The sequence below is a fragment of the Tremella mesenterica genome (assembly GCF_000271645.1).
Source record: "Tremella mesenterica DSM 1558 unplaced genomic scaffold TREMEscaffold_3, whole genome shotgun sequence".
NCBI classification, from domain to species: Eukaryota; Fungi; Basidiomycota; class Tremellomycetes; order Tremellales; family Tremellaceae; genus Tremella; species Tremella mesenterica.
In genome coordinates, this window is record NW_006711227.1 from 1,784,182 (window position 1) to 1,810,698 (window position 26,517).

Consider the following 26,517-nt stretch of genomic DNA (forward strand, 5'->3'; position numbering starts at 1 on the left):
TGTGTAAGGACCAGACGTCGGAATAGTCTGCGTCGATGAGCTGTGACAATGAGGCCTTGTAGGGAACAAACCTAGTGATGTAGTGTATCGAAGAGATCTGTAAGATCGATGAGATGTATGTCAAATGATATAACTAGGAAAACACAAAATACATTCGACAAGACATTGCTGAGAAAAGACTACGTCTATATACTAAAAAGAGAGCGGAGTGATACCGATAAGAGCATGCGTAGTTTGGAATGAAGTCGAGGTAGAATAGGAGAGGAAGAGCGATGATAGTTACCGAGACGGAGATGTGAAAAAGGGTAGAGGTGTCGAATGAGTGGAACCAGGCGTAGTAGCAAACGGAGTAAGCCCGGACGCGGGAATGGAGACGGGGATGGGAATGGAAAAGAGTACGACTACAAGGTAAGGTACCCGTGGTACCGCGTGATCCTGACATTACTCCCCTCCTTCGGTAGACGTCGTCTCGACGTCATCGTGATGGTTGTTAAGAGAATTTGATGGTTGTCAGGAATTCCACGTGGTCATGACGTGTCATTACTTATCAAATAATGTTCCCCTCGTCGTGTAGTTCGATTCCTTCTCTTCTCGTCTCTTCTCTTTACCTCTTTACTCATTTCTTTTCTGACCTTCTCCATTCTAACAACACTTTTACTAACAATGGTTACTCGTAAACAACTTGCGTCCTTGAAAAAGGCCACCGAAGCGTCTGTGAGTACGAGTACCATGATCCGTGCGAAAGAAACGAAAAAAATCCTCGATTTTGTGGTGGAGGACTGGCTGACGAGATAGGCTAACAAGCGTCGCCGTTCTGGATCTCAAGGTCGCCGTTCCGGATCTCAAGTCCCTCCTGTTCGTTCTCCTCCACCTGTTGCCGTCGCCGGTCCCTCCAAGCAACGTGTTGGTCAAGGTCGTAAAGAAACCCCCAATCCACGTCATTTAACTCCTTTTCCTCATGATCCTGATCCTCCTGCCGATCTTCCGATTCCTTCTACCGATGCTCCGTTTCCTTCTACACCTCTCCGGGAAGTTTCTACCGCCGTCGAGTATCAAACTCCCCGAAATAAACAAATTAAAGGTGGTGTTGAGGCTTCCGGACCTCCCTATCGTGAAGGACCCCTCATCGTTGTTCCCAAACCGGGTGGTCGACAGAACTCGTACCACGATATTGTTCTTCAAGCTATGGACGTGTCTTCCAACAAAGTCCAAGTACGTCTCCTACCACACGTTGTTTGTTTTGAATATTGACTAGTAGAATTTTATCCATTACCTTCGTTTATGGAAGTCGACGAAGGCTGAATCCACAAGGGCCAAGGTCGATCTCGTACTTTCTGTTCTTGGTACTGAGCAGACTATCGTAGGGTACGCGTCTGAACCTTGTAATTGTTGTGAAGACATGCTTTCCAAACCTTCCCGCTGGCAGGATTTCACTAAGAAGTGGCCGTGTTTGGTACCCGTTATCCGCTTTTCGGGTTCCGAGCAGTATCATATTTGTGGACAGTGAGTTCTAAATAGTTTCGTACCAGGTGTAGTTCGTTAATTTCTAGTTGTTACTGGTGCCTGGTCGACCGTGGTACATGCTCCTTCGCTGTTGATTCCCGTATAGGTCCCCGTGACCAATTAAAATTTTCAATGACCCAATGGAAGGCTATGTACACGACACTCGATAAAGCCATGGCGAATGCCATCCTCTTGTCTCACCGTTATGGTGTAAGGATCGACGAAGAAGATGCAGTTCAGGTTGCTGTCAAACAGCAAGTTAATGATGTTTATTCCAGTGTACTTGATCTTTGTGTAGTGCGTGTTTGTTTCCTACCACACGTAGTTCCTAACCTTCAGAAGCTAAACGAATGTAAAATATCTGGTCCCGATTTCCGTGTACCCATTCCCCATCGTTTCGGACACGTAGTTGGTATCCAAGTCCCCGATTACTGTAATGTTCGGTGGGCATACTCTGCTTTGCCGGACAAGAAACGAAGACCGGTCCCCATCGCCAAAACTGGTTCGTCTAAGAAGAAGTATAAGAAGTCGAAAGGAAAACAGAAGGCTGTAGACGATTTCGAGTCTGATTCTGAACCAAGTGAACCGTCGATTGAGGAAAGTGACGAGGATGAGAGTAAATCCTCTCATACCACCACCGAAACGGAAGAAGTGGAGGGTGAATTCGGTGACGCCGGTGAGGAAGTTGAGACATAATTTTTTGTATCAATTATCGTGTCCTTTGTTGTGTGGTACGGGTGGAATGAAGCCTACTACCTGTAGATAGTATCAAATTTGTTCATAGAAGAGTATCATCATGCAATCTTTTCTCGTCATGTCGAAGTATTATTGAAATTTGTTATTTGCTGAGCCCCTAAAGGGTCTCAGCAAAACGCAACTTAGCAGTTGGTTTTCTGTGTCGTTTTGTATGAAGTACATTGGTACCCAACGACGTGTTGTTGGAATCCATCCTCGAATTGTTGGAATTCTTTAAGAATTCTATAACTTTTGGGTTGGTTTTGATGGTTTCCAACGGTTGCCAAGTGGCTTCCCCTTCAGGGAATCCAGTCCAGACAATCTTAAGTTGTTCTTCGGCCTTGTTACGACCAGGAAGTCTGATTTTCCTTTTCCCTATCACCTTTTCAACCTCGTAGAGGTCTTCCTCCTCTTCTACCACGTCTTGTTTGGAAGTTACCAAGGCTGGTTCTAATTCGATCACTTGTCCTTTAGATTTAGCAAGTAGTTTTACGTTGAATACTGGGTGTATCTTATTTGCTAACATCTCTTTTGGTAAATCTAGCTTGTAGGCATTATCATTGATTTTCTGGATAATCTTGTATGGTCCCACGAAGCGGTGATCCAATTTTCTTGTGGGTCTTAATGATTTTAAGTTCCTTGAGTCCAACCAAACCTTGTCACCAACTTCGAAAACAATATTTCTATGTTTCTTGTCGTATTGGCGTTTATAATTTTCTTGAGCATGTTGTAGGTTTTCTTTTAGACGTTGTTGGAGTTTACCTAGGGCTGTAACTCTTGCGGTGGCGCGTGGAGAAGGAAATGGTGTAGCCTTGTCGTAAATAGGCTGCATCATGTTGGTTCTATAGTCCCGCCCTGAGTACGCTTTTAAGGGGGACATCTGAATGGAGCTATGCCAGTTGGTATTGTAGCATAGCTCAGCAAAGTGTAAAAGGGAGCTCCAATTATCTTGCTCCGTATTGACATAGATTCTAAGGTATTGTTCAAGCCATTGGTTTACTCTCTCCGTCTGTCCATCGGTTTGTGGGTGGTACGCTGTTGAGTACTTCAAGTCCGTTCCCAACAACGTGTTGAAGGTTTTCCAAAACCTAGAGACGAATAAAGATCCTCTGTCAGACACAATTGAGTCTGGTACACCAAATCTTGTGTACACTTTCTTGAGGAATAATTCCGCAAAATCTTCTGCAGTTATAGTGGTAACGGTGGGAATAAAGACAGCCACTTTCGTCAACCTATCGACAACTACCAAGATTGAGTTAAAATTGTTTGATTTGGGTAGGGGTCCAATAAAGTCACAAGTAATATCAGCCCATGGTTTTCCGGGTACTTCTAGGGGTTGTAGGAAACCAGCAGGGGCTTGACGTCTTGCTTTGGTGCGTTGACAGATTTCGCACTCTTCACAATACTTTCTAATATCTTCTTTCATCCCAGTCCAAAACCACAACTCGCTAATTTTTCTTAATGTTACTCTCCAACCAGGGTGTCCAGCATCCTTTCCACCATGTTCATGTTGGATAATTCGACGCCGTTCCTCCTGGGTTTTCACGAAATGTTTGTCCCCTTGTAGTTTGATCATGGAGAGAAGTAGTTGTTCGCTGGTAAGCAGTGGATGGTTATTATGATCATTGAGTTCTGAAGATAATGAGGTCTGTTTAACATCCAACGGCCTGTAGTCGACTCTGCGGGACAGCGCGTCCGGTTTCGTCGACTGCTTGCCGGGTCTGTATTGGATAATAAAGTTAAACTCCGACAAGAATTCGTACCAACGAGCTTGCCTTCTCGTGAGTTGCTTCGTGGTAAGGAAAACTTGTAAACTTTGGTGGTCCGTAAGGACTACTACCGGTACTTCGGTTCCTTCTAGGTACTGGCGCCATTCCTTAAAGGCATATACTATTGCGAGCAGCTCCTTTTCGGCCACCGGATAGTTAAGTTCCGCCGGTGCCATGCTTCGTGAAGCAAAAGCAACTGGACGTAGTACGTTGTCTTCATGCTGTGAAAGGATTGCACCAAGGGCATAATCCGAAGCGTCGGTTTCCACAATGCACGGTAATTTTGGATCAAAATGCCGTAATATTGGTCCTGATCCAACTTTAATTTTAAGTTCTTCGAAAGCTTTGTCACATTTCTCGTCCCATGAGAATGATATCCCCTTCCTGGTAAGTTCATGTAGGGGTTTAGCTATATGTGCAAACCCTGCAATGAACCTTCGATAAAAATTAACAAACCCTAGAAAGGATTGAACTTCCTTGACCGTTTTCGGTTTAGGCCATTCTTTTATTGACTTTTCCTTCTTCGGATCCATTTCTATCCCTCCAGGTCGAATGACATATCCTAGGAACTCGACCATTTGAACATGAAAATCACATTTATCATGTTTGGCGAACAGCTTGTGTTGACGAAGTCTTTCTAACACTTGTCGGACATCTTTAACGTGTTGTTGGATATCTGGGGAATAAACAAGGATGTCATCTAGATATATAATGACGTTCTTGTCCAGCATATCCCTAAAGATGTGGTTCATGAGGTGTTGGAAGGACGCAGGAGCATTCGTGAGTCCAAAAGGCATTACCCTATATTCGAAAAGACCGTATCTTGTACGAAAAGCCGTTTTCCATTCATCCCCTTTTGCTATGCGTAGTAGGTTGTAAGCACCACGTAGATCAATTTTGGAATAAATGTTGGCGGATTTAAGTTGGTCCAATAGGTCTCCGATAAGGGGTAGAGGGTAACGATTCTTGACTGTAATTTCATTCAGTCTGCGATAGTCCACACAGAGCCGTAGAGATCCATCTTTCTTTTTAACAAACAAGATTGGAGCTCCAGCAGGACTTTCTGATGGAGTGATGAAGCCCTTATTCAGGTTTTCTTCGAGATAATTTTTGAGAGCTTCTTGTTCAATATGGGAGAGGGAATATATGGGTCCAAAAGTAGGTGTTTTCCCCTCAACCAGGGGTATACGGTGATCAAAAGGACGATGTTCAGGCAGTTTATTTGCTCCTCCTTTAGAGAAAACATCTAGATAGTCCCAATATTCTTTTGGTACGATTTGCTTTGGTTCTGTTTCGTCTTCTGGTACAGTCCGTGCGTAAACAGCACCCCTAATATCGGTAGGTTCTACCTCTTGATCGAAAGCTTCTGGGCTAATAATATTTAGGAATTGAAACCTGTTGTTGGTTTCCAACGAGCGTGGAATCAAAGTCTGTGTTGACCAGTCGATAATTGGGTTGATCTTGTTCAAAAATGTGAGCCCAAGGACGATAGGGGCAGGGTGGATTTTTGTGACTGTGAAGGTTGATTCGTACACCTCAAAACCTTCACCCAACAGTATTCGAAGACGTATTTCTTTGGTCAGAAGGCGTGTAGCGCCATCTGGTAAACGGAGTCGTTCGATTTGGGTCTTTGTGGTAGGTTTAAGATGAGAACGTTCAATAAATCCTTCGTCTACGAAGTCCACTGTTGCTCCACTATCTACCATGGCTCGGGAATGTACATTTGGTTGACCGATAACAATAACAGGAATTGTGATAAGCGAGTGCTTGTTGTTTGAAACGGAAATGGGCGTGGTTGGAATACTACTAAGTGTAGTTGGAATCATTGATTCCTTGACCATGGACGAGAAGTGGACATGGTTCGTTTCCTCTGTCTCCTCCTCCAAGGTTTCCCTTTCCAACAACGTGTCTTCCCTCCTAGGGTACCCATTATCTACAGTAAGGGTGTTCAGCTTGATTTTATTTGATCCTGTTACTGGTGGTTTCTTCTTTGCTTCTGGGCACGCACTAGCCATGTGGCCAGCGTTGCCACAGTATAAACATAACCCGTTGTCTCGTCTGTATTTCTTCTCGTCGTAGGTGAGACTCTTCCTACTAAAATTGGATTTGGACTTGTTGTAGTCCGTTTTCTTGACATTCTGGTTGTTGGAATCGCGCTGACCATATGTAGGTTTTGGAGAAGACGTAGTAGGATTTCCCTTAGGTGTATTAGACCTCTGTCTATCCCCTTCTTTATTACGGTTGCCCTGTCCACCAGAATTATTGTTCCATTGATAAGAAGTTTTGACACCTTCTAGATGAACATACAGACTAATTGCAGCGTCTGCAAGGTCTTTAAGAGTTTGAGGTTGGTGTTCCCGATTTGCGAGAGCTACTCGAATTTCTGTTGACAGTCCAGATTCGAAAGCATCCTTGAGTGCTCGGTCGTCCCAATCGACATCAGCCGAAATTGAGAGGAACGACGAGTAATAGTCCGATACCGACTTGTCTTGACGAAGACGTTTTAGACGTTGTACCGCGTAGCGGTGTCTATCAGGATCTCCAAACATCCTTTTCACCTGTTCCAAGAAAAGGCTCAAGTTGAAAGCCCACTCTGGCTGGTCCTTTTCCGACTTGACGTAGTACGCTTGCCACCACCTTCCTGCTTTCCCCCTCAAATAACTAGCCGCCCACAAAACTCTAAATCTATCGTTCATGCCTCCCCCTCTAAGATCCAGATAAAGCCTTACTTCAGCCACATAAGCATCTACCTTGTCCCCGTTCCCGTGAAACGTGTCGGGGGTTTTGATATCCATCTTCCTTATGTCTGAACCCAACAGGTCGTAGTTGGAATTCATATGTTCACCTTGCCTTCCGTAAGTCCCCTGTCTGAATCGTTCAGGATGAGTTTGAGAGAATGGAGTACTAGTAAATGGGGTTCTGAGGTGTGATTGGCCCCGATGCGCGTTTGTCGGAATTGGAATTGGTTGAGTATGAATTGGACGTTGCTGATTGACAGCTGGCAACGTGTCATTCAAATCCAACGACGTGTGGTTGGAATTTGGTGAAGAGTGATTGGAATGCGGATTGGGTTCGTTTGTACCCACTACCGCCACGTTGGGAGAGAACCCGTGCACTGTAGGTTCTTGTCCCAGGTTCTCGAGAGTCCCTTGTCCTTCTACAGGACGATTCCCCACTTGCGGCCCTGTTCGAAGAGCGGCAAGTTCTGCTTGAAGCTGAATAATAACTTGATTTTGTTCTTGGTGATGCTGACGCATCTCTTGGAGTTCAGCTTGGAAAGTGCGACGATCATGTCGAAAATCGCGAAGATTTGCGACAGATGTGCGATCAAAGGTGGGTGAATCGGGAAGGGACATTGTTAACAACCGATAACGTGTTGTTGGTAATCACCTAGGTCTTGTTCGGTACAAGTAAGGTCGAATGTATTTTATGTAAGGACCAGACGTCGGAATAGTCTGCGTCGATGAGCTGTGACAATGAGGCCTTGTAGGGAACAAACCTAGTGATGTAGTGTATCGAAGAGATCTGTAAGATCGATGAGATGTATGTCAAATGATATAACTAGGAAAACACAAAATACATTCGACAAGACATTGCTGAGAAAAGACTACGTCTATATACTAAAAAGAGAGCGGAGTGATACCGATAAGAGCATGCGTAGTTTGGAATGAAGTCGAGGTAGAATAGGAGAGGAAGAGCGATGATAGTTACCGAGACGGAGATGTGAAAAAGGGTAGAGGTGTCGAATGAGTGGAACCAGGCGTAGTAGCAAACGGAGTAAGCCCGGACGCGGGAATGGAGACGGGGATGGGAATGGAAAAGAGTACGACTACAAGGTAAGGTACCCGTGGTACCGCGTGATCCTGACAATATGACTCTGCATTTACCAGACACTGGATTGGAAAACTTGGTGAAAGTGTAAGTGTCCCCATGATCACACATCTGGCTGTTCGTACCCCCAACGTACGTACTGTTTCATCGTATGGACAAGTTGCTGATCCGTCAGTGGACTTGGCGCGAGAGATCCGATAACCGGGAATCCTTACGGGGCTACTGGATCATCTTCACGGACCCCATCCCCCGCTTCGTCGATTGCATTGACACGGTCGAACAGCTCTCGGAATTCCCAGGTACCGGGGTTCCCTACGAGCAGTGTACGGCAACCTCGCTCCTCCAGGGACGAGCGCCAACAGAATAGGGGACGTTCAAAGAAAATTGTACCGCCCGAGGAGATCACGAACACAGACCCAACTTCCAGTGGGCCTGTCGCTTATTCTGACGGCGCAAGACATGAACCAGCTCCTGCGCATACCGAGTCTGACACCTGAGAGCCCGCCGTCGAGCCTCTCATGAAGACTATCCGGGAGGGTCACTTGGTGAGAAGCATGGAATGGTGACAGATGCATGGAATGAGAACCGTTGCCCAATTGAAGACAGCGCGTCTCGACTATGCAAAAGACCCAGACCCTTTGACATACTGATGACATCATCGTCGATAGGAAGACGAATCTAACTCATGTTCCTACCCATAGCTTCGTCTTCTATCATCAGACAAGTCAGCGGTAAGATGGTCTTGCGATCCGAAATGCAGAAAGAAGGTCAAATGCTATGCACATGGATTGACTAAGTCATGATACCGTATGACACTAACTCATTATTCGTTGAATTTCTTCTTTCCTTCCGTCTCTCTAATACGCCTACACCTCTTCCCCTTCTCTCCAACGCATACCCAATTTGACCAACATACGAAAGAAGTCCTTATCCCTGCACGTATCACACACTCGATCATGATCCGTACCACAGAGCTCTCCCCTCTCTCCAGTTGCACGAGTTGTTCGTTGCCATATTGATCCATCGTCTTTCTTCATCCTCGATTACCACGATCCCTCGGCTCCGTCACCTGACCTCAAGCCATTCTCAGCTCGCCCCTACCCTAAATGAGCATGGACATCCCCTTGATCGTCTTGTAGCAAACAGAATCGGGATGAAGATGTGATTGTCGAGCGAGGATACAAAGTGGTGAGAACCGAGGCAGTCGTTATTGGACAAGTGATTTGAGTAGAGGGAATAGGAAAGAAGGACAAAGAGGTGAGCGGCGCAGAGTGCAGAGCAGAGAAGTTAGAGGCAGTCCGGGCATTTCAGAGGGAAAGGGAGGTGTCAGAGAGAGGGAAGCCGAAGGTAAAAGAGGGGAGATTGGGGGGAGCGAGTTGACAAGAAGGACAAGAGAGAAGGCAAAGACTACAGCTCAGACGGCAGCCCAAACCCTCACTACCCCATCCGCACCGGCGCTAGCCAACACCGGTAATTCCGGATGTCCCGCCATCCCACAAACTCCCTCGTCGGATCTTTGTCGATGTCCAATAAGATCTTGTAAAGAAGTTTTCTTCGCTATATCCCACACCCGCATAGTGCAATCTGTGCTGGATGTGATGAGTGACATTGGGGAAAGAGGAGAGAGGATGATTGATGTTAAGGGTGAAGGGTGAGCAAGGATGTTATGTGTCATATTGCCTGAACGTTAGACGTTGCCTTCGATCTACCTTTATACGTCGTATGTAAGAATCCGATGGAAACGGATGTTGAGATCACGGTATAAAAGAAACAGGTTCGATGGAGAGTTTAAGACGTACCACTTTGAGTGTCGTAGAATCTCAAACGACCATCTTCACTGGCGGTCACAACTAGAGGTAAGGTAGGATGAGATAATATGCCGTTAATTTGTCCATCTGCTTTATCAGTGCCTAACTCACATGGACTGGTATCCAGAACCAAAAAATTCACACGTCTCTGAGAAAGGCCAGAAATTTTATGATACTAAGACAAGCAATCCAAATGTCGAATGAATAGTCTGACTCACTCAGGGTCTCCTCGCCAAACGTCCTTTCACATCTGGCAGGCGAAGAATCAATATCCCACACTTGAGCCTCGCCCGTATCCAAACCAATCAACAACTTCCCGAATTGTTCATTCAACATTTCCACCGTTGTCGGTACCTTCCCCCAAGTTTTGAGACTATCCACAGGTACCCAGAGTTCCTTTCCATCTGATTCCTGTAACTCCCAAATCTTCACTGACCCATCCGCACTTGCACTGGCAAGTCTGACATCTCCCCTATTCTTCCCTTTGATATCCGCACATGGTAAAAGACACAAGTCCCAAACTGCTTCTCCATGACTCTCCAATGTCTGCACCGACATATTCGGGTCGTAAGGAGCATAAGGATCATGATTTCCAGGAGGCAATCTCCACACTCGTATGGTAGAATCCATACTTCCAGAGAACACCAGACCAGTAGGTTTTGACATGCTAGATATCAAGACGGATGTGATGGGTGCGGTATGACCACGGAATGTTACAATTGGTTCTAATTCAGATGGAGGTCGATGACCTGTCATGATGCTGGTAGTCTCTATAGACCATATTTTGACGGTGCAGTCGTCTCCTCCAGACGCGAGGACGATGTGGGGACCATGAGCGAAGGATACTGAACGAACTATGTCTAAGTGGGATTTAAGTGTCCGGCGACCATGAAAGGATTTATCGAGTCCTTCAGATAGCATTATATCTTCATCGGTGGAAGTGAATGAGATGGAAGAAAGTTGATCATCGTCAAGGGGCGTAGGTTTGACACGACTTATCTGAGCCTGTATGAGTCAGCGCGGCGACATGGGATTATCCTGCAACCACCTTAGTTTTCCAATGGGAGATCAAGAATCTCCACGCCATTGACCGAGTGGATAGAGTAGTCAGGTACATGGGGGATTGAAGGGGGTGACATACAGAGGCCAAACTAACTTTCTCGGCCTGCTCGTTGGCCGCCCGCAGCTCTTCCCGCCATGCCGCTTTTGAGTCTGGCCTATATATCGCTGTCAAAAGATGAGTCCCTTCCTCCGTTTGATCAGGATCTGGTAAACTCATAGTCTGTACAGCAGGTGAGGAAGGAGGATTTCTCTCATCCACCCCACCGAGAGGAATATCGTGCATAGCCTCTTCTTCCTTGGTATCTTCCCTCAAATTGGCCGCCAAAGGAGATGGAGGACGTTCCTGCTTGACGTTGACTTCCCGAGGTCCTCCATTAGAGATGCCGTTCGGCACAAGAGGAACGTCTTTGGTGTCTTCTTTGACCAGGGAGAGTAGTGACGGTGGGGGATTTTCCGGGAGAAGTTTTTGGGGACGGTCGGGTGGTGATATGAGAACTGAGGGAGGTTTGCGGTCGTCACCGCTTGGGCCTGATTGATCTTCAGGAGCGAGCGAGTCGAAAGAGATCGGGGGTCGGGGTGACAGGGGATTTAATGCACCTGGCGAGGTGAGATATGTGATTTCTTGAAGACATCTACACATGAGTCAATACAAAATCGTCCACTTTCATTATTGAGGGGTAGAGGTATCACACTGACTGTTTAAGGTACTCTCTACTCCTGGCTCGAGATTTCGGATCTCTCGATGCTGTTCCGACATTCTTCCAAGGATTTCCATCTGCATTTTGTCGCAGTGCCACAGTAGCCGCTCGACTCATCGGCATGGCCAATGATGGTGTGCCATTCACACCTGATCCACTTGTACCATTTATTTTTGGTCGGTCTAAATTATCAGCTTCGACAGCATATTGAATTTACATAAGACTTACCACCTTCATCACTTCCCTCGCTTGCGTTGCTCTCTTTCTCATCCCGACTTTTACCATCCTCATCCTGGAGCGCCGCTAGTCGGCTGGGAGGCAACGCTGAGCGTCCAAAAGTCCCGCCACTCATTCTGGAAGCCGCTCTAAGGCTCAGTGATTTTCTCGCATAAGATGTGTTCGAGCAGCTGACCTTTCTGTACGAAGAGCATGTTCCAACAACTTGACCCGTTTGAGGAGATCCACTTTGAGGTTCTCTGCGGACTTTCGTTGTCCTTCCAGCTGAGCTATTCGAGCCTGTCAATGAGCGAGGCACGGGATAGGCGATATTGAGTGAATAGGATACGAGGGAATTAGGATGAAGAAGAATAGAATGACTAACTCTCATGACAGCTCTTTCGATCTCCCATTCATTCCTATCCCTTTCCCATCTTCTCCACTCGCTTTGTAGATAGTGCAACACTCCCGCCAAATTCATCTCTTTCTCTGGACCACTGTTAGACAGACTCTGAGCGTCCGTGCCTCCATTAGTTGACTGAGCTTGCTGCTGTTGCAGTTGTTGTTGTTGCTGTTGCTGCTGATGCTGTTGTAATAGCTGTTGGTGTTGTTGTTGCTGGGTATAAAGCATGCCTACCGGCTGCTGTGATTGACCCATTGAGGCGGTTGGACGGAACATGGCAGTCATGCGACATCCACAGCTTTAGTGCAGGTGGCACAATGAGGGATTGACAGAGGCGTGGAGGTTGAGCGATTTCGATGTCTAAGAAACGTGTTATTGGCTACAGATACGAATAGGTCGTGACAAAGTGGGTTCGATGAGAGAGGAAGAGAGTGACTTGTGTGTGTATAGGTGAATTGTGTGTTAATAGGAAAAGTGAGACATGTGGTTAACGTGTTGGACAAAGCATTTCACGTCGTTTCTTTCCTCTCTCCTCATAGCGCGCCCCTACTGGCCATAGGCGGAGATAGCGGCATTAACGCTTATGTCTTGAAAGTGGCGAAATGGTGGCGTGCCTGTAAACCTGGTTGCGTCATGTGGGTGTCTAACCGTTTTCGATTGCTTCCACTTTCCCTTCCCCCAACCCGTACATACTGTACACACACATCTGTCTTGTCCTATCATTCACCCTTCATCCTCTCTCTTCACAACCTGTTCCACTATCCCATAAGTCATGTCCGCCGCTCAGTACTATGATCAGTCACAGCAGCAGGCCTCGTATCAACCTCCCCCACCAAGCACTCACCCATTCTATCAACCTCAACAACAACAAGCACAATCTCACCAGCCTCCCCCTCCCAACGGCTTTCAGTCCGAGAAATACACCTATCAACCACCCAATCAGCCCTATCCACAGCCACAACAGTATGCTCCACCTCCAGGTCCACCTCAGATGTCCCCATCACAGCCTTACGCTCAGCCTGACCCAAACATCGAAGCCCAATCGTATGGTCCACTACCCGACACGGCACCGTTCTCTCAAGCGACGGAAAAGACCGGAACCCGGTTTGCCCCTAAGAAGAGACTCAATGATCCAATATTTCTAATTTTGTTCATCGCCGCCGTCGCTGGCTTTGCGGTGGTCAGTGGCTTGGCCATTAGCAGCTTCATCTCTGTCAATGGGCTAGGCGGGGGATTTGGAAGCGCATCCAGCGGACAGACGGGTAGCTCAGTGACACTCGACTAGTAGGTACTTCATCTAGGCAAAGGTATTGAGCTGACCATCTCAGTCATGCTGCATACTTGCTACTGGTGGTCTGCTGCTTGGGCTTGTTCTTTGCTGTGATCTGGCTCATGGTGCGCTTTTGTCCTTGTCTCGTGTTCAGTAAGCTGATGAGCCAAGATAGTTCGGGCCTTCACAAAAGTCATACTGGAGATAACGCTAGTACTCACCGTGTTGCTGAACATTGGAATTTGTATCTGTAAGCTCACTCCGCATTGTGGTGAGCACACTGACCGGCAGACTACTTCATTCTCCGATGTAAGTGTCATCCTGAGAATAAACATCAGGGACGGGTACTGATGTCAGATTGGTCCGGCGCTATCATTTTCCTGGTCATTGCAATCCTCTCCGTGGTATACTACTGGGCCATGCGTCGACGGTGGGTGGTTTCTGCTGATTCGTTATCCGACTTGACTGATAACGACAGGATTCCATTCGCCAAAATGCTCTTACAGACCACGATCGACATCACCAAACATCATCCCTCGGTGTATGTTGTCGTACTTCTCGGCTTGATCTTGCAAACTGCATGGTCATTCTGGTACGCATTCTCAGTTGTGGCCATATATGTCAAGTGGACACCGGGTAGTGCGGGTTAGTTATCTCTCTTTCTCACCCTCACAACGGCTCAGGCAGTGTGGTTGCTGTAGACATTGGAACACAATTGACAGGCAGCGTGTACAAGCACCTCGTGTTCTTCGTCCAAAGTAGCCGGTCTCATAGTCTATCAAACTTTTGCTTTCTACTGGGTGTCGCAAGTCATCGCTAACGTGGTGCTTTGTACCCTCGCGGGTGGGATATACGGCGGTATGTCACCCACTTCACTTCCTCTTCGATACGCTCCGATCGACATGCTTAGCACTGATATCCTAGGTTGGTACTACTACGGTCCTAGAGCGGGTAACCTCGGCCTTCCCAAGCGCGCCACCCTCAAGGCATTTGTGAGAAGTATCACCTTCTCACTCGGTAGTATCGCCTTTGGATCGCTCATTGTGACTATATTGGAGATGTTAAGATTAGGCTTGCAGGCCCTGCAGCAGTATGAGGCCAGCGAGGGGGATGTGATAGGACAGATTCTTGCGTGCTGCGTGAGTCACTTAGACCATCTCCTTTATCCATCTGCTTTCTGTCTTCGCTTCCAATGTCTTTTGTCGCATCAGTAAGACTCCTCGGGGGTACTTGGCTGAGATACCAGGCGGTATGTTGTGTCAGCATCATTGATGGTCTTGTCCAATGGTTCAACAAATGTAAGTCTTTTGTTTCTTCACATCTCTACAAATATGTACTAACAAACAGATGCCTAGTATGTTAAGTTTATTTGGTAGCCATACCTGCGCTGACATATCCTCCTTTTGTAGCATCGAAATATGTGAGCTCTGCTCCTTTCACGACTGTGGTATGAACTGACGTCCAAGCCCTCTATGGAAAATCATACGTGTGTCTCATTGTTATCATCAGTTTGCACTAGCTGATTGACAGATACCCGCTGCTAAAGATACCTGGCGTTTGTTGCGCGATCGCGGTATGTGTCCTCTTACCACTTGTAATTCTGATGTCTATCATTTCTAGACAAGTTGTATGGTAGCGGGATGGGCTGATGGAAAGGTATCGACGCTATGGTGAATGATTCCCTTGTGGGATCTGTGATCATGTGGGGAGCATATATCAACGGGTTTCTATGTGCTCTTTTCGGGTATATATACTTACGATGTGAGTATCATCCGAGTATCTCACATATCAAATCCGAGTGATTCCCCCATGGTTGCTTAACAGTTTCCAAAACCGATGGTCACATACTGATAACTAATTGCGAACATATGGAAGAATGACTGATGACAGATACCGACCCATCATATAATTCTTCCGGTCAATATTCAGCTCCTATAATATTATACTCTTTTTTGATCGGTATCAACATGGGTTACACGATAGGATCAGCTATAGAAGCTGGTGTTTCTACCATTTTCGTTGGATTAGGAGAAGATCCTATGATATTGGCAGAGAGAAGTCCGGGGTTGTTCGAAATGATCAGAAAGAGTTATCCTAGGGTCGTGCAAGGTGTTCCTAGTTGATCTAACCGTCTTTCTCACAACACGCATCTTCAATCATTCATTCCACTCGCCTCATCTATACACGGAACCCCATCCCCCTTTCGGAATCCCATCCTTCCCGCCTTCTCCTCTTTACTCCGCCAGCCTGTTCACCCAAGACGACGGGAGTGACATACGGCACGATATTCATCTTTCTCTTCTTTTTTCCATCATCGGACTATGTACGATGTTTAATATGATGTAGCTTTACAATAAAGACTTATAATTTTCGTACATCTAAATGCGATGCATAATGCCTCTTTGTACTCAAGTCAAGATTTCAACGTGTTGACTTAAGTCATGATTTGTATAACAACTATTCTCCTGTTTTTCCATGCACACATATCGACCACCAAATCACTGTGCCGAGCAGCAGCGATGAAGAGAGTGGGGGGAGATATGATGGTTGAGAAGGTAACAAGAGCAGGGGGAGAGGAGAGAAAGCGGGGGAAGGGATTATAGCTGGGGACGAGACGAGAGCAGGGGGAGGGAAGGGAATCGTGAGTGAGAAAAGAGAAGGACACATGAAAGTGGAGAGAAGAGTAATGAACGATAAAGCCTAGTGTTATTTCCCTTCAAGAGGAGGCCATAAATATTTCTTATCCCTCCAAATCAAACTACCCTCTTTTAATCTACGCAATACCATTCTTGGCCGATTCATCCCACTCTCAATCCCCTCGGACCAACTCGCATCTTCCCACTTTCTTTCTTCCATAAGTATCCCTAATCGATCTAAGAGTTCTGAAGATTTATCAGGAATGATAGGTTGTAATAATATAGCTGATAGACGAAGAGAATTATATGAGTACATTATTGCTCTTGTTGCTTTTGCTGGAGATGTTGACCAAGGTGATAACGAAGTGAATAGACGGTTTGCCTTTTGGGTCAACTTTTGACATTCTTGTGGGGTGTATTTCTTCCCATCTTCATTCTTCCATGAATCTCCACCTCTCCAGCCTCAGATTCTCTATCACAACACTTACCCCGGGTTTTCAATGAAGATATGAGAAACTTCTGTGTTTCTTGGCACATGTTCGAAAACCCAGGTCCCTATCACAACTACGGAGTGGGGTGGTGTACGAACGTGAGAAACGTGACAGGAGAATATCAATGGTGCAGAGGATGTAGGATACGAAAAAAAACTTACACTAGCGACAACTTCCATAATCCCTTCACAAGCTTTACTCACACCATAAACTTCCATCCTTTCCTCCCACCTTATTTTCATATCCGATAATAATTTATCCATCTCATTATCTCTTTCCCAAATCTCTGTATATCCTGATAATCTCCTTTCGCCTTCTCCCAAATCTGACATACCAATTCCGTCTCTTCCCCCAACTTGATCAATCAGATGGTTTTGATCGACCAGATGGTTCTTAACAAACACCGCTTGCCCTTCTGTCATTCTCACAAACTCCTCAACCTTACCCAATATCTTATCCGAGCACATACGCGATAACAAATTCCCCATTTGATCAGCTAAAAGTTTATATTGTACTTCCACACCTTCGAGAGAAAAGTCAGCGTCGGAAGATAAACTTCCACCCACTCGTAGAAGATACCACCTCAGTCCGTCCGGTGTGAAATGGTCTAATGCGGAGAAAGGATCGACAACGTTTCCGAGAGATTTGGACATTTTCGTATGGTTCATCGTCCAGTGTGCGTGGGCCAGTACGTGGTTTGGGGGAGGAAGGGAGGCGGATATGAGGAGAGCGGGCCAATGAAGGGCGTGAAATCTGGGGTAAGCAGTCTGAAAGATGTTGCCCGAGGTGACTCTCGTTGGAGACAACACAGTGATATATTCCGCCTTGAGACGAGGATTAGGCAATGCGCTGGGGTACATGGGCATTGTCGATACGCTCTCAGAGATCTCAAATGGCCGAAAGGTGATATAGGAGAAGGGAGAAATATCATGTGATCGAGATTGGGTAGCGAAGGACAGAGATGGACTCACTTCACTATATCCTTCCCCACCACATGAACATCCACCGGCCAACCATGGGTTTTCTCGGGATAACCCAAGACTGTGAGATAATTCACCAAAGCGTCCACCCAAACGTAGATGGTTTGGGTTTCATCACCCGGTACAGGCACACCCCACCGGACTCTACTTGCTGGTCGGGAGACGGAGAGGTCTTCCAAAGTGTCAAGTTGATTCAATAAGTTCAGTCGTTGATTTTCCGGATATACGACTGGGTGTTAGTCAAACTTGAGAAGAAGAGAGGGTGATAGAGGGACAGGAACTACAAGCGGTAAGACGAACTAAAAGTCTGTGGATCAAGGAGGACAATTCGACTCACCCCCTGGTCGTTCGAGCCATTTTCTCAATTGCGGGACATATCTACTAAGACAAAACTTATAATTCTCCTCTTCCTCCCATATCACCTCATTACCAGTTTCCAAAGCAACCATCTTACCGTCTCTTTTCTCCACTTGGGAAGCGGAGAAGAATGTCTCGTCTGAGATGGAATACCAACCTGAATGGGTGGATTTGTAAATATCTCCAGATGCTACGAGTCTGGACTGGTTGTCAGATTTTGTCCGCTTCCCTTTGATAGTTTCTATGTGATAGCCAGAAGCCACAACGATCGACCGATGCTTTCTGCATAGTCGACCTACTTTGAGTTCGATAAGTCTTTGGACTGGTGGTGAAAAATGTCAAATTGGCGAGTGGTATTATGTAGAAAGCTCACCCAGAAATGCTGTACCGCAGAAATATGTCTCGGTTCTGTAGTCCGTATGAAATCATCGTTGTCGATATTCGCTTTTCTTGCTAAATCCTGTACACCGGTCAGTCCAGTCTCCCCAGAACTTACACTAGCTTTCTTCGCCCTTGAGTCACGCCGGATAAGTAAGATGTCAGAGACATCCTGTACACCGACATATAAAAGCCAACAATATCATACACGGAGTTGAGCGACAGGAGCGCGTAGGGAGAGTTGACAGGAACAAGTATAGAGGCGTAAGGAAAAGAGAGGATTTACGAAAGTAAAATAAAACTGACCCTGAACCTCATCGAAACATCATCACAAAATTCCTTCTCCCCCATAACCTTCCCCTTGGCCGCTTGTTGTATCTTGAGACCATGTTCGTCAGTGCCCGTAGTCAGAATGACCGGTCGGGAAGGATGACGAAGTTTTGCGTATCTGGCCAGAACGTCGGATAAGACTATTGAGTGAAGGTGACCTATGTGAGGGGCTGAAGATCAGCTCCTAACAACATTTTCATCCTTCCGTCCTCTGATCTTGTGGAATGAGGGAAACATGTAGTGTCATAACATTGCATATTATTCAATGGTTGGTTTGACAGTAGTCTTAACGTACCGTCGCGATTCAAGGCGATAGGGAGGACAGTAGAGCCACTCAACTCACATGCATTGACATAGAATATAGGTGTTGTAACGAAGAAAGGTTTTGTCGTACCGGTCTCATTGACAGGTGAGAAGATGGATCGAGAGGAGGAATGTCGAAAGGAAGAAGAAGAAGGATGGAGCGTCCGGGTGAAGCAGACTTGACGTAGGAAGAGTCGCATGAGGACGTCACCGTTTCTTGATCGTTAAGATACTCCATCTACGTCTCATAGAAGTAGAGAGATCTTCCCTAGCTAACCTTCAAGATCAGACACTGGAAGAAGGGCGGAAACGGACACACAAAAGGATAGAGAGGACGAAGGAGAAAAGTTGACATCACATTTTCAATTTGATTTGATTTCTTTCATCTTCACCTCTCTACTTCCACCCACCTATACCTATCTATCCTACCACTTAAACATCTCTTCGTAAAGTACAGTAAGACTTCCATTTCCACATAGAGTGATCATCACTGATATGGTGTATAGAGCTGCATAACAACTCATACGATCTTCAATTCATCCCACGAATCTTACGCATCTTCAAGGGTTGATCCTAAGGTAAAATCAAGCCTAGACGAAACATGGCTTCAACCATCCTTCCTTTAGAATTGGTAGATAGATGTATAGGTTCTCCCATACATGTGATCATGAAGAACGAGAGAGAGTTTACAGGTACTTTGATGGGGTTTGATGATTATGTTAGTGAGTTTGAACTTTTTCTTTCTTCCGTGTCCTCTCTTCTTCTCTTCTTGCCAACCTTGTTTTCCTGAGGGGAGGGGGGTTCTCCAGTCTTATCCATTTCACACCTCTAATAAAAACACTCGCCAAGGATCCTTTGCAAAAGTCACCTTTCTCCTGCTTCAAAGCCGACACTCTCATCCTGTCGTCAAGCTGGGTTCAAAAAGTAGAAATTGGTTATTGGAGATTGTCGACCTCAATGGATGTGGGGTAGGGGACGGACCACTAATAGTAGATATGGTTTTACGAGATGTAAAAGAATAGTCAGTCTTTCAAACGTTTCTTCTTCACACCACAATCGAACCACAACGTCATATATCTTTCTCGTACCTACACACAACATGACAACATAATCCCTCGAGGGCTTTCGATAGTTATGACCACTCGAGAGATAAGGAAGAAGACATAAAAGTGACATCTTGAAGACGGACATGTAAATTCTGAAAGTATACAGTGGGAAAGGAGAGAACACTGACTTTGATAGTCAAGTAACACCTGGTGGAATCATAGAAACTCCTCTTGGTCAAACATTATTAAATGGGAATAATATCGTCATGGTGAGTTTCTCTACCTCCTTTTTCTTTATCATTTTATAAATATCATCATAATCGTCAATTTCCGACTTGACTCCCCCTCCTCCCCTTATGGGTTTCTTGATTGTTGTCAGAAAGACAGAGAAAGAAGTCTGTCTTCCGTTCATCACGTATTGGAGGAAAGATGAAAAGATCCAGAGTTTAGGGATCTATGGATAGGGTGAAAAGCTGATGGGAAGCTCATTCCTGGTGGAAGAGGACCTAAAGCTATATGACAGAAGATCATACATGGATATGGAAGATGCATGAGCTGTACATCTGTATATATATCATTCTCCTGAGTTGATCATTCGTAGGGCAAATAACACAAACAGATGATAAAATTCATACAACGTATTATCCATTCACTCATTCAGACCCAATCACTTCATCCAATTCTGACGTCACATGTCCTTCAATACACAACTCAACTGATCTCAATCTGAAATGTGCGCACCGTCATTACTTAACAACCCATAAATATAAAGTACATATGTCCAAATGGTTCAAAGTATCCAAATACCGATATAAACAAGAAGAAAAAAAATCAATCAAATTTCACCCCTTTACCCTATTAACCATATCTCTCAACTCCCCAACTCCATCTACTTTCTTACCCCAACTTCTCCTCTCCTCTTTCCTAGCTTTGATAGAAGCCTTTACCTCTTCCCTCTCTTCTCTCCAACTTCCTTCATCTCCACTGGATCGATGTTCCATAGGTCCTTCTCCCGGATCATAATGTATCCATTCCAACTTAACCCCAGCTCTAGCACATACATCTCGAATAGGAGCATGATCTTTTGTATATTTCATCCTATGAGCGAAAGAAACATGAAGAGGACCGTCGAAAATGAATTCTCCTCCTATTTGGGAGAAAGAACCAGGAGAGGAGATTGACATTTTAGTCGCTCTTTTTAAAGTTTGAGCGGTTGATTGTAAAGGTGTTTGAACTAGGTAATCTCCAGAAGAAGATGAAGGTCCGGTGGAAGTGGTTTGACGTGTTAGACCGAGAATTCGGTAGAGGGTCAAAGAAGGGTCGGTGTAAATTGGGAATGGACATCGGAATGATTCTGAATGTCAGATACATGAAATGTATTGGGGAAGATAGGAGAAAGACTTACTTTTGTAACCTGCTAACATTTTGTAACTACCATTCCCGATGATCACCAAATCCACTTTGGCTTTTTCAAGAGCTTGGGGAGATACCTGAGAAATGATCGAGTTGAGGTATTGCGCACAGAGAGGGCAGTACCCTATGATGTAAGCAAGCTCAATTTCTCACTGTCTACGCCCACCACAGTACCACGGATTCTTAGGGAGGGACCAGAGTGGACACATGGAGATCTGCTACCTCACTTAACATTTGAAAGAGGACGTCATGTCGGAGTCCCCTCAAAAACAGGCAGGTCAGAGAGAACGAATAACAATGGCGAACCAAGTATGGAGAGGTTGGTAGAGATAGCGGACCAACATAACAACTCACAATGTCTGATGAAAACCACTATCGTTCTCTTACCCCTGACCAGATCCCCAAACCTCACTCTCTCTCCATTCTCATCGATAACATCCATCAAACTAGCTTCGAACAAATCCTTCATACTCGGAGGTTTATCCGTACTGAATAATTTCTTTTCTTCTTTCTTTCTCTCTCTACGTTGTCTCCAACTCTCTTTACCCGTATTTCTCTTCTCTCCGTCAATCTCCAAAGCTTGTAAATCTGTCCAGTCATATCTCTTCCCTTCATGATGATGATCTTCAGGAGTGATCCATTTTATAGAAGATGAAGTTGGTGTTCTTCCATACGATGGTCTTATAGTATGATCAGACCGATCTACACTTGGTCCTTCTGTTTGTATAGAGTGGTTTGACGGAGCTGATCCAGAAGTTTGGGATTGAATAGAAGACCAAGTATCACATGTCGATGCTGATCCTGAAGAACATATAGGGGAAGGGAAAGATGTACGATCGAAATCTTCAAGTAAACCTGTTGTACCGTGGTCGGTCTCATTGGTATCGGGCTGATGGAAGAGACGATCAGGTGAAATCATAGGTCTTTCTGAGAGTTTATGAATATCTCGTCTTTCTGATATTTTTGATGATATCCATAAACTCTCAGCGGGTGGACGTGTAGGTTGATTAACTGTTGTTCGACGAGAAGTAGACCAAATATGTTTGTATCCTGAAGGAGCTAACATTCTAGCGGTACGAGGTGTCAAGGGAGGTTCAGTTGATGGTGATGGACTAACACTTCTTGTACTTGTTTCAGTACCACTGGAAAGGGATGGTACATCCGAATCTGATTCAAGTGGTGAAGAAATATGAGGCATTGTGATTTGTGTAGAGCGACGTTTTGAAATGGAAGAGAAGAATGATTTGGTTCTAGAACGAGACTTGATTGAATTGTTTTGAAATACAGAAGAAGGTGTTAAACGGGAAGGTAAAGAAGAACGAGTATGTTTTGAGAAATGACCAGAGTAAATATGTTCACCGAATTCTGGAGAAGGTGGTAAAACTTGTAATTGAAATATATTTGATGATTGATTTCCGTCTGGTAACTTTGTGTTGAGAAGTGGAACAGTTGGGAATCTACCAGGTAAAGAAGGACGACTAAAGTCTATTTGAGCGGTTGGGCTCAATGGGATTTGTGAACAACAAGAGGTAGAGAAAGAGGAAGAGGAAGAAGGAATACCACAAGGTGATGATTTAGATCGAGTTGGATCACAGGATGATAACGGTGAGATCACAATAGGACTGTAAGATTGATGGTAAGGTTTAGTGGAGTTTGCAGAGAATGACTTCGGTCGAGTTGGAGTAAAGGGAAAAGACCAAGGTTTTGATATAGGTGAAGAAGAAAGAGAATGATAATGAGCAGGTGAAGGAAGAGGTGTAGGTGTAGGTGTTGATAAGAGTGAAAGTAATTCAAGAGATTCTGTAAGTGCTGGAGGAAGTTTTCTTGTTATTCTAGTTTTTATAATATTCGAATCAGGTGTAAATGTGAATGTAGGTGGGGTGGGAGAGTGGGTATGTATGAATTTGGAATCATGTGAAATCGAATTCACAAATGTAGAAGTCGTATCCACAGGTAGTTTTGTTGATGTGAGAAAGTGGGTATCGACTGAAACTTGATTGATCTTTGGATGATCAGGAGTATCCGGACGGTGGTCAGGAATATCCAAAAACGAATCTTGGTCTTTGTCTTTACTAGAGGTTGGTTCGGTGGGGAATATAGTTTTAGGTGAAACTTGTCCTTCCGAGATGTCCGATCTTTCCGATTTATTCAACGTCTTGAAGGTTTCCGAGATGTTTGAATACTCGTAATTCGAGGGAAATGCAGTTCGGAAATGGGCATGGGGTAAAGTTGAGACATTCGAAAAACAAAGTTGATGATCGTGTGAAACCCGATGTGAATGGGGTTGTGGATGAGGTGGTAGAGGATGATGTTGAAGGTATGACGTTATTTTATTATTCGGTTCTTGTTTTGTTGAGTCATAAGTGGGGTTACCCATATCGACATTATCATCTCGATCTTTTACTGGGATATATTCACATGGGGAAATCGTCATGTTGAGTAACGTACCGTGTACCGTCAAGCGTTTAATAAACCCTCTGTGTACTCTGTGTGGTATGTAAAGTGAAATACCGTGATGGGGTCGTGAAGACTACACGTTCGTTTTGTGGGAAAAAGGAAATTCCGTCAAGAAATCAGGTTAGTTATATGTAAGAGGTAAGAGATGGTTGAAGTAGATCAAGAGAGAGGGAGGGGAGAAGAAGATATGAATAGAAAATCAATCATCATCTTACATATCATCTTTCAGTGTGCGTGAAATACAAGAGAAGAGACTAAGTACTTAGATGAAACTAATGATCACACATTTCACACTGAGCCATTCAATCCTTAGGATAAGTCTCACCTTTAGTCCTCTTTCTTGATACATGGTCGTTTTCGTTTGAGCATCAAAAGCTAGGATTTAATACAGCTGCACTCACACACGTATCGGATTGGGAAATATAGCTACAGTAGTACTGGTGATAAGTGATGCGACCAAGTGAGAAAGAGTGAAAAGAGTCTAGATTGACGTAAGTTTGGTGTTTGTCGTTTGTGGCATTGTTCGAAAGTGGCAAAACTTACTATCGACTCGCCTAGAGACTAGTTTGGTACTCACTCTACTACTCGTACTGTACTAGCATTGGTCAAGTCGATAGCATACAAACTATCCATGCATACCATCATGTTGGTACTGACAGTTATGTATACCCACGATAAATGGTCTCGCTCACATACTCTGGTGCGAAGCGGAGACAAGTGTCATACTTCGTCAAGGGAGTCAGTTTCGGTGGATAGCTCACTCCCCAAACACCCATTCGACCTCATCAACAGCTTTATAATCTCTATCCTCTTCATCCTTCGTTCCTCTATTCAAAGGCATAGGACCTGGTTCTCTATCATCGTCTTCATCAAAAGGAGAATTATCCAATGGACCTCCTACGTGAACGGTCCGAAGTGGTGAATTATGGTTGGCTCCTGATGAACGACGTCTTTCTTGTGGTGAACGTGGTAAAAGTGCAAGAGCTGCTGGTGACATATGCTTAGGGTCAGCACTTGTATATACCCATGACAACTTTCCATATTGAAAACCCAATTTCTGATCAATTCGAGTGATCCAAAGTAAACTTTAGTATGTTGGTTCGTACATTTGTGTTGAAGATGTTCTTAGCTGTGAAGGGAAGTATGATCATGTCCTAGAAGATATGAAGGAATGAGATGGAGGGAGGAGAGGGCAGGGAAGGGATGAGAAAGATCAAAACCCACCTCCCATGTATTCTTATTCTCAACTTCTTCTCGCCTCACAAACAAACCTCCTTCTATCCCTCCAACTCCCATCCTCGCTCCTTCACCCAATTCTCCAACCGAAACAACACTTTCAGAATCACTAATCTCATCTTCTCTTCCACCTTTAGCACGCATAATTTCACCTAATTTATCCCAAACCATCCCACCACCTAAACCTCTATCAGCCACCCAATCTTCTTCCCATTCACCTCCAAATACTTCCCCGAGAACATCTTCATATTCATGCAACCAAAAATCGATCATACCATCTGGATCATATAACAATCCTAGATCATATCCAATCTTTCTAGGTGGGAAAACATCATCATTTGATGAATGTGATAATGCTCGAGGTTTATGAGGTTGTAATGCTGGATCTTCCAACATGACGGCTGATGTGGAATCTGATCGTCTATGTGCTGGATCAGGAGAAGGAAGAGGTATGGAAGATATTAAATAATGTCTTTTGTTATAAAATGCTACTAATGATCGAAGAGCTGATTCTTGTGGTAAAGCACCTTCGAGTTCACTTTCGTGATCTTGTCCTGATAGCCAATCGTCACGGAGATCAGGACGACAGTTTAGGTAGATGGAAGTGATGACTTTCATGTTGTCTGAGATTAGCTCGAGACGAGGTTTTCCTTTCTCTACACCTTTCAAGGAGAAGGTGCACCCCTACACCTGTCAAAGAAACGATGCGCTCAAGACAAGGAGAGAAATCGAATGCAATCTGTGGGCAGTCATGAAGGACCAAGCAGTATCAGACAAGGATAAATGGTATAATGCGAGAACTCACTTTGTCGCCATTTACGACCACACCATGGCATTTGACTTTTGATCAGTTTGAGTGTTTGAAGTTGCATCATAGGTTGTTGTATTCGTAACATCCTTTTCAGTATTCCCTATCTGTCAGCTCCTGACCAGGCTTACTCAGCAAAGCACCCAGACGATCACAGAGGCTTCCTGCACATCCCTCCTCTTACCATCCACGGTCACAACACCAAAACCCGACCAGCGCCGCGCATCACAAGGCTCCAAAATGCAAGAGTGAAAAGTCCCACGCTGCATCTGCACACGAATCGGATACAATGATTGCAGGATGTGTATCCAAAGAAGGAAGTAACAAAAACACCCACAGAAACTTTATACTGATTCAACATAAAAGTCCTATGAGATCGATGTTTCGTCATCTTCTGCAAAACTTTCAGAAAATTGATAGCGGCGAAGAAATTCCTCCAAGAATATTCCGTGATCAATTCCACTTCTTGTTCTGGAATACCAGATCTGGGTGCGGTCGTACTGGCGGAAGTGATCGACGGGGTTTGGTCAATTGGCGGTTGAGAGGATGAAGATGAATAGGAGCGGAGCATTGCGTCTTCCGGTGAAGCATGATAACGATTATGTAGGAATTGGAAAAAACTACTCGTGAGACTTTTGCTCCAGCCTTGTCCGGTGAGTGAAAGTAAAAAAAAATAAAGGGGGATTCTCTCATGGTGCCTCGTTGGTCCTGGGCGGTTCATAATACATGAGTTGTGATGAGCAAACACAACACACACCTCCGTACAACGCGAGATCATTCTCATGAC

General features: G+C 45.0%; 8 protein-coding genes across 8 annotated transcripts in view; 4 read left to right on the plus strand and 4 right to left on the minus strand.

The window, feature by feature from the left end:
* Nucleotides 1-663: 663 nt before the first annotated feature.
* Nucleotides 664-2,199, plus strand: TREMEDRAFT_61395 (uncharacterized protein; the record flags this gene model as incomplete). Its single annotated transcript, XM_007003574.1, has 4 exons — nt 664-714; nt 796-1,212; nt 1,259-1,503; nt 1,551-2,199. The coding sequence occupies 4 exons, from the start codon at nt 664-666 to the stop codon at nt 2,197-2,199; spliced, it is 1,362 nt and encodes a 453-aa protein (XP_007003636.1).
* Nucleotides 2,200-7,878: 5,679 nt separating this feature from the next.
* Nucleotides 7,879-8,335, plus strand: TREMEDRAFT_61397 (uncharacterized protein; the record flags this gene model as incomplete). Its single annotated transcript, XM_007003575.1, has 2 exons — nt 7,879-7,925; nt 8,014-8,335. The coding sequence occupies 2 exons, from the start codon at nt 7,879-7,881 to the stop codon at nt 8,333-8,335; spliced, it is 369 nt and encodes a 122-aa protein (XP_007003637.1).
* Nucleotides 8,336-9,252: 917 nt separating this feature from the next.
* Nucleotides 9,253-12,253, minus strand: TREMEDRAFT_29277 (uncharacterized protein; the record flags this gene model as incomplete). Its single annotated transcript, XM_007003222.1, has 8 exons — nt 9,253-9,518; nt 9,638-9,748; nt 9,865-10,651; nt 10,803-11,340; nt 11,405-11,600; nt 11,638-11,771; nt 11,819-11,922; nt 12,008-12,253. 8 exons carry the CDS (start codon nt 12,251-12,253, stop codon nt 9,253-9,255), a joined length of 2,382 nt encoding a protein of 793 aa, XP_007003284.1.
* Nucleotides 12,254-13,016: 763 nt separating this feature from the next.
* Nucleotides 13,017-15,418, plus strand: TREMEDRAFT_29308 (uncharacterized protein; the record flags this gene model as incomplete). Its single annotated transcript, XM_007003228.1, has 11 exons — nt 13,017-13,309; nt 13,354-13,420; nt 13,467-13,563; nt 13,653-13,725; nt 13,774-13,940; nt 14,022-14,153; nt 14,220-14,434; nt 14,542-14,628; nt 14,826-14,868; nt 14,952-15,056; nt 15,186-15,418. The coding sequence occupies 11 exons, from the start codon at nt 13,017-13,019 to the stop codon at nt 15,416-15,418; spliced, it is 1,512 nt and encodes a 503-aa protein (XP_007003290.1).
* Nucleotides 15,419-16,001: 583 nt separating this feature from the next.
* TREMEDRAFT_43432 (uncharacterized protein) lies at nt 16,002-19,051 on the minus strand (the record flags this gene model as incomplete). Its single annotated transcript, XM_007003314.1, has 8 exons — nt 18,811-19,051; nt 18,444-18,637; nt 18,133-18,219; nt 17,740-17,962; nt 17,394-17,631; nt 16,851-17,175; nt 16,584-16,706; nt 16,002-16,313 (listed from the first exon to the last, which is right to left on the minus strand). Exons 1-8 carry the CDS (start codon nt 18,968-18,970, stop codon nt 16,002-16,004), a joined length of 1,662 nt encoding a protein of 553 aa, XP_007003376.1. The 5' UTR covers nt 18,971-19,051.
* Nucleotides 19,052-19,371: 320 nt separating this feature from the next.
* TREMEDRAFT_29158 (uncharacterized protein) lies at nt 19,372-20,336 on the plus strand (the record flags this gene model as incomplete). The annotated part of the gene is made up of 4 exons (XM_007003209.1): nt 19,372-19,492; nt 19,764-19,791; nt 20,013-20,085; nt 20,301-20,336. The coding sequence occupies 4 exons, from the start codon at nt 19,372-19,374 to the stop codon at nt 20,334-20,336; spliced, it is 258 nt and encodes an 85-aa protein (XP_007003271.1).
* Nucleotides 20,337-20,853: 517 nt separating this feature from the next.
* Nucleotides 20,854-21,722, minus strand: TREMEDRAFT_18693 (uncharacterized protein; the record flags this gene model as incomplete). Its single annotated transcript, XM_007003109.1, has 3 exons — nt 20,854-21,170; nt 21,222-21,353; nt 21,584-21,722. Coding segments are annotated over 3 exons (588 nt in total), but the record flags the coding sequence as incomplete, so codon positions are not given.
* Nucleotides 21,723-24,443: 2,721 nt separating this feature from the next.
* The window catches only part of TREMEDRAFT_68268 (uncharacterized protein), a gene marked incomplete at both ends in the record, with an annotated part of 7,062 nt that continues 4,988 nt past the window's right edge, over nt 24,444-26,517 (minus strand). The window contains 4 exons of the mRNA XM_007003659.1: nt 24,444-24,686; nt 24,911-25,545; nt 25,683-25,833; nt 26,068-26,201. Coding sequence (XP_007003721.1) covers nt 24,444-24,686; nt 24,911-25,545; nt 25,683-25,833; nt 26,068-26,201 — 1,163 coding nt within the window. The remainder of the gene's footprint in view (nt 24,687-24,910; nt 25,546-25,682; nt 25,834-26,067; nt 26,202-26,517) is intronic.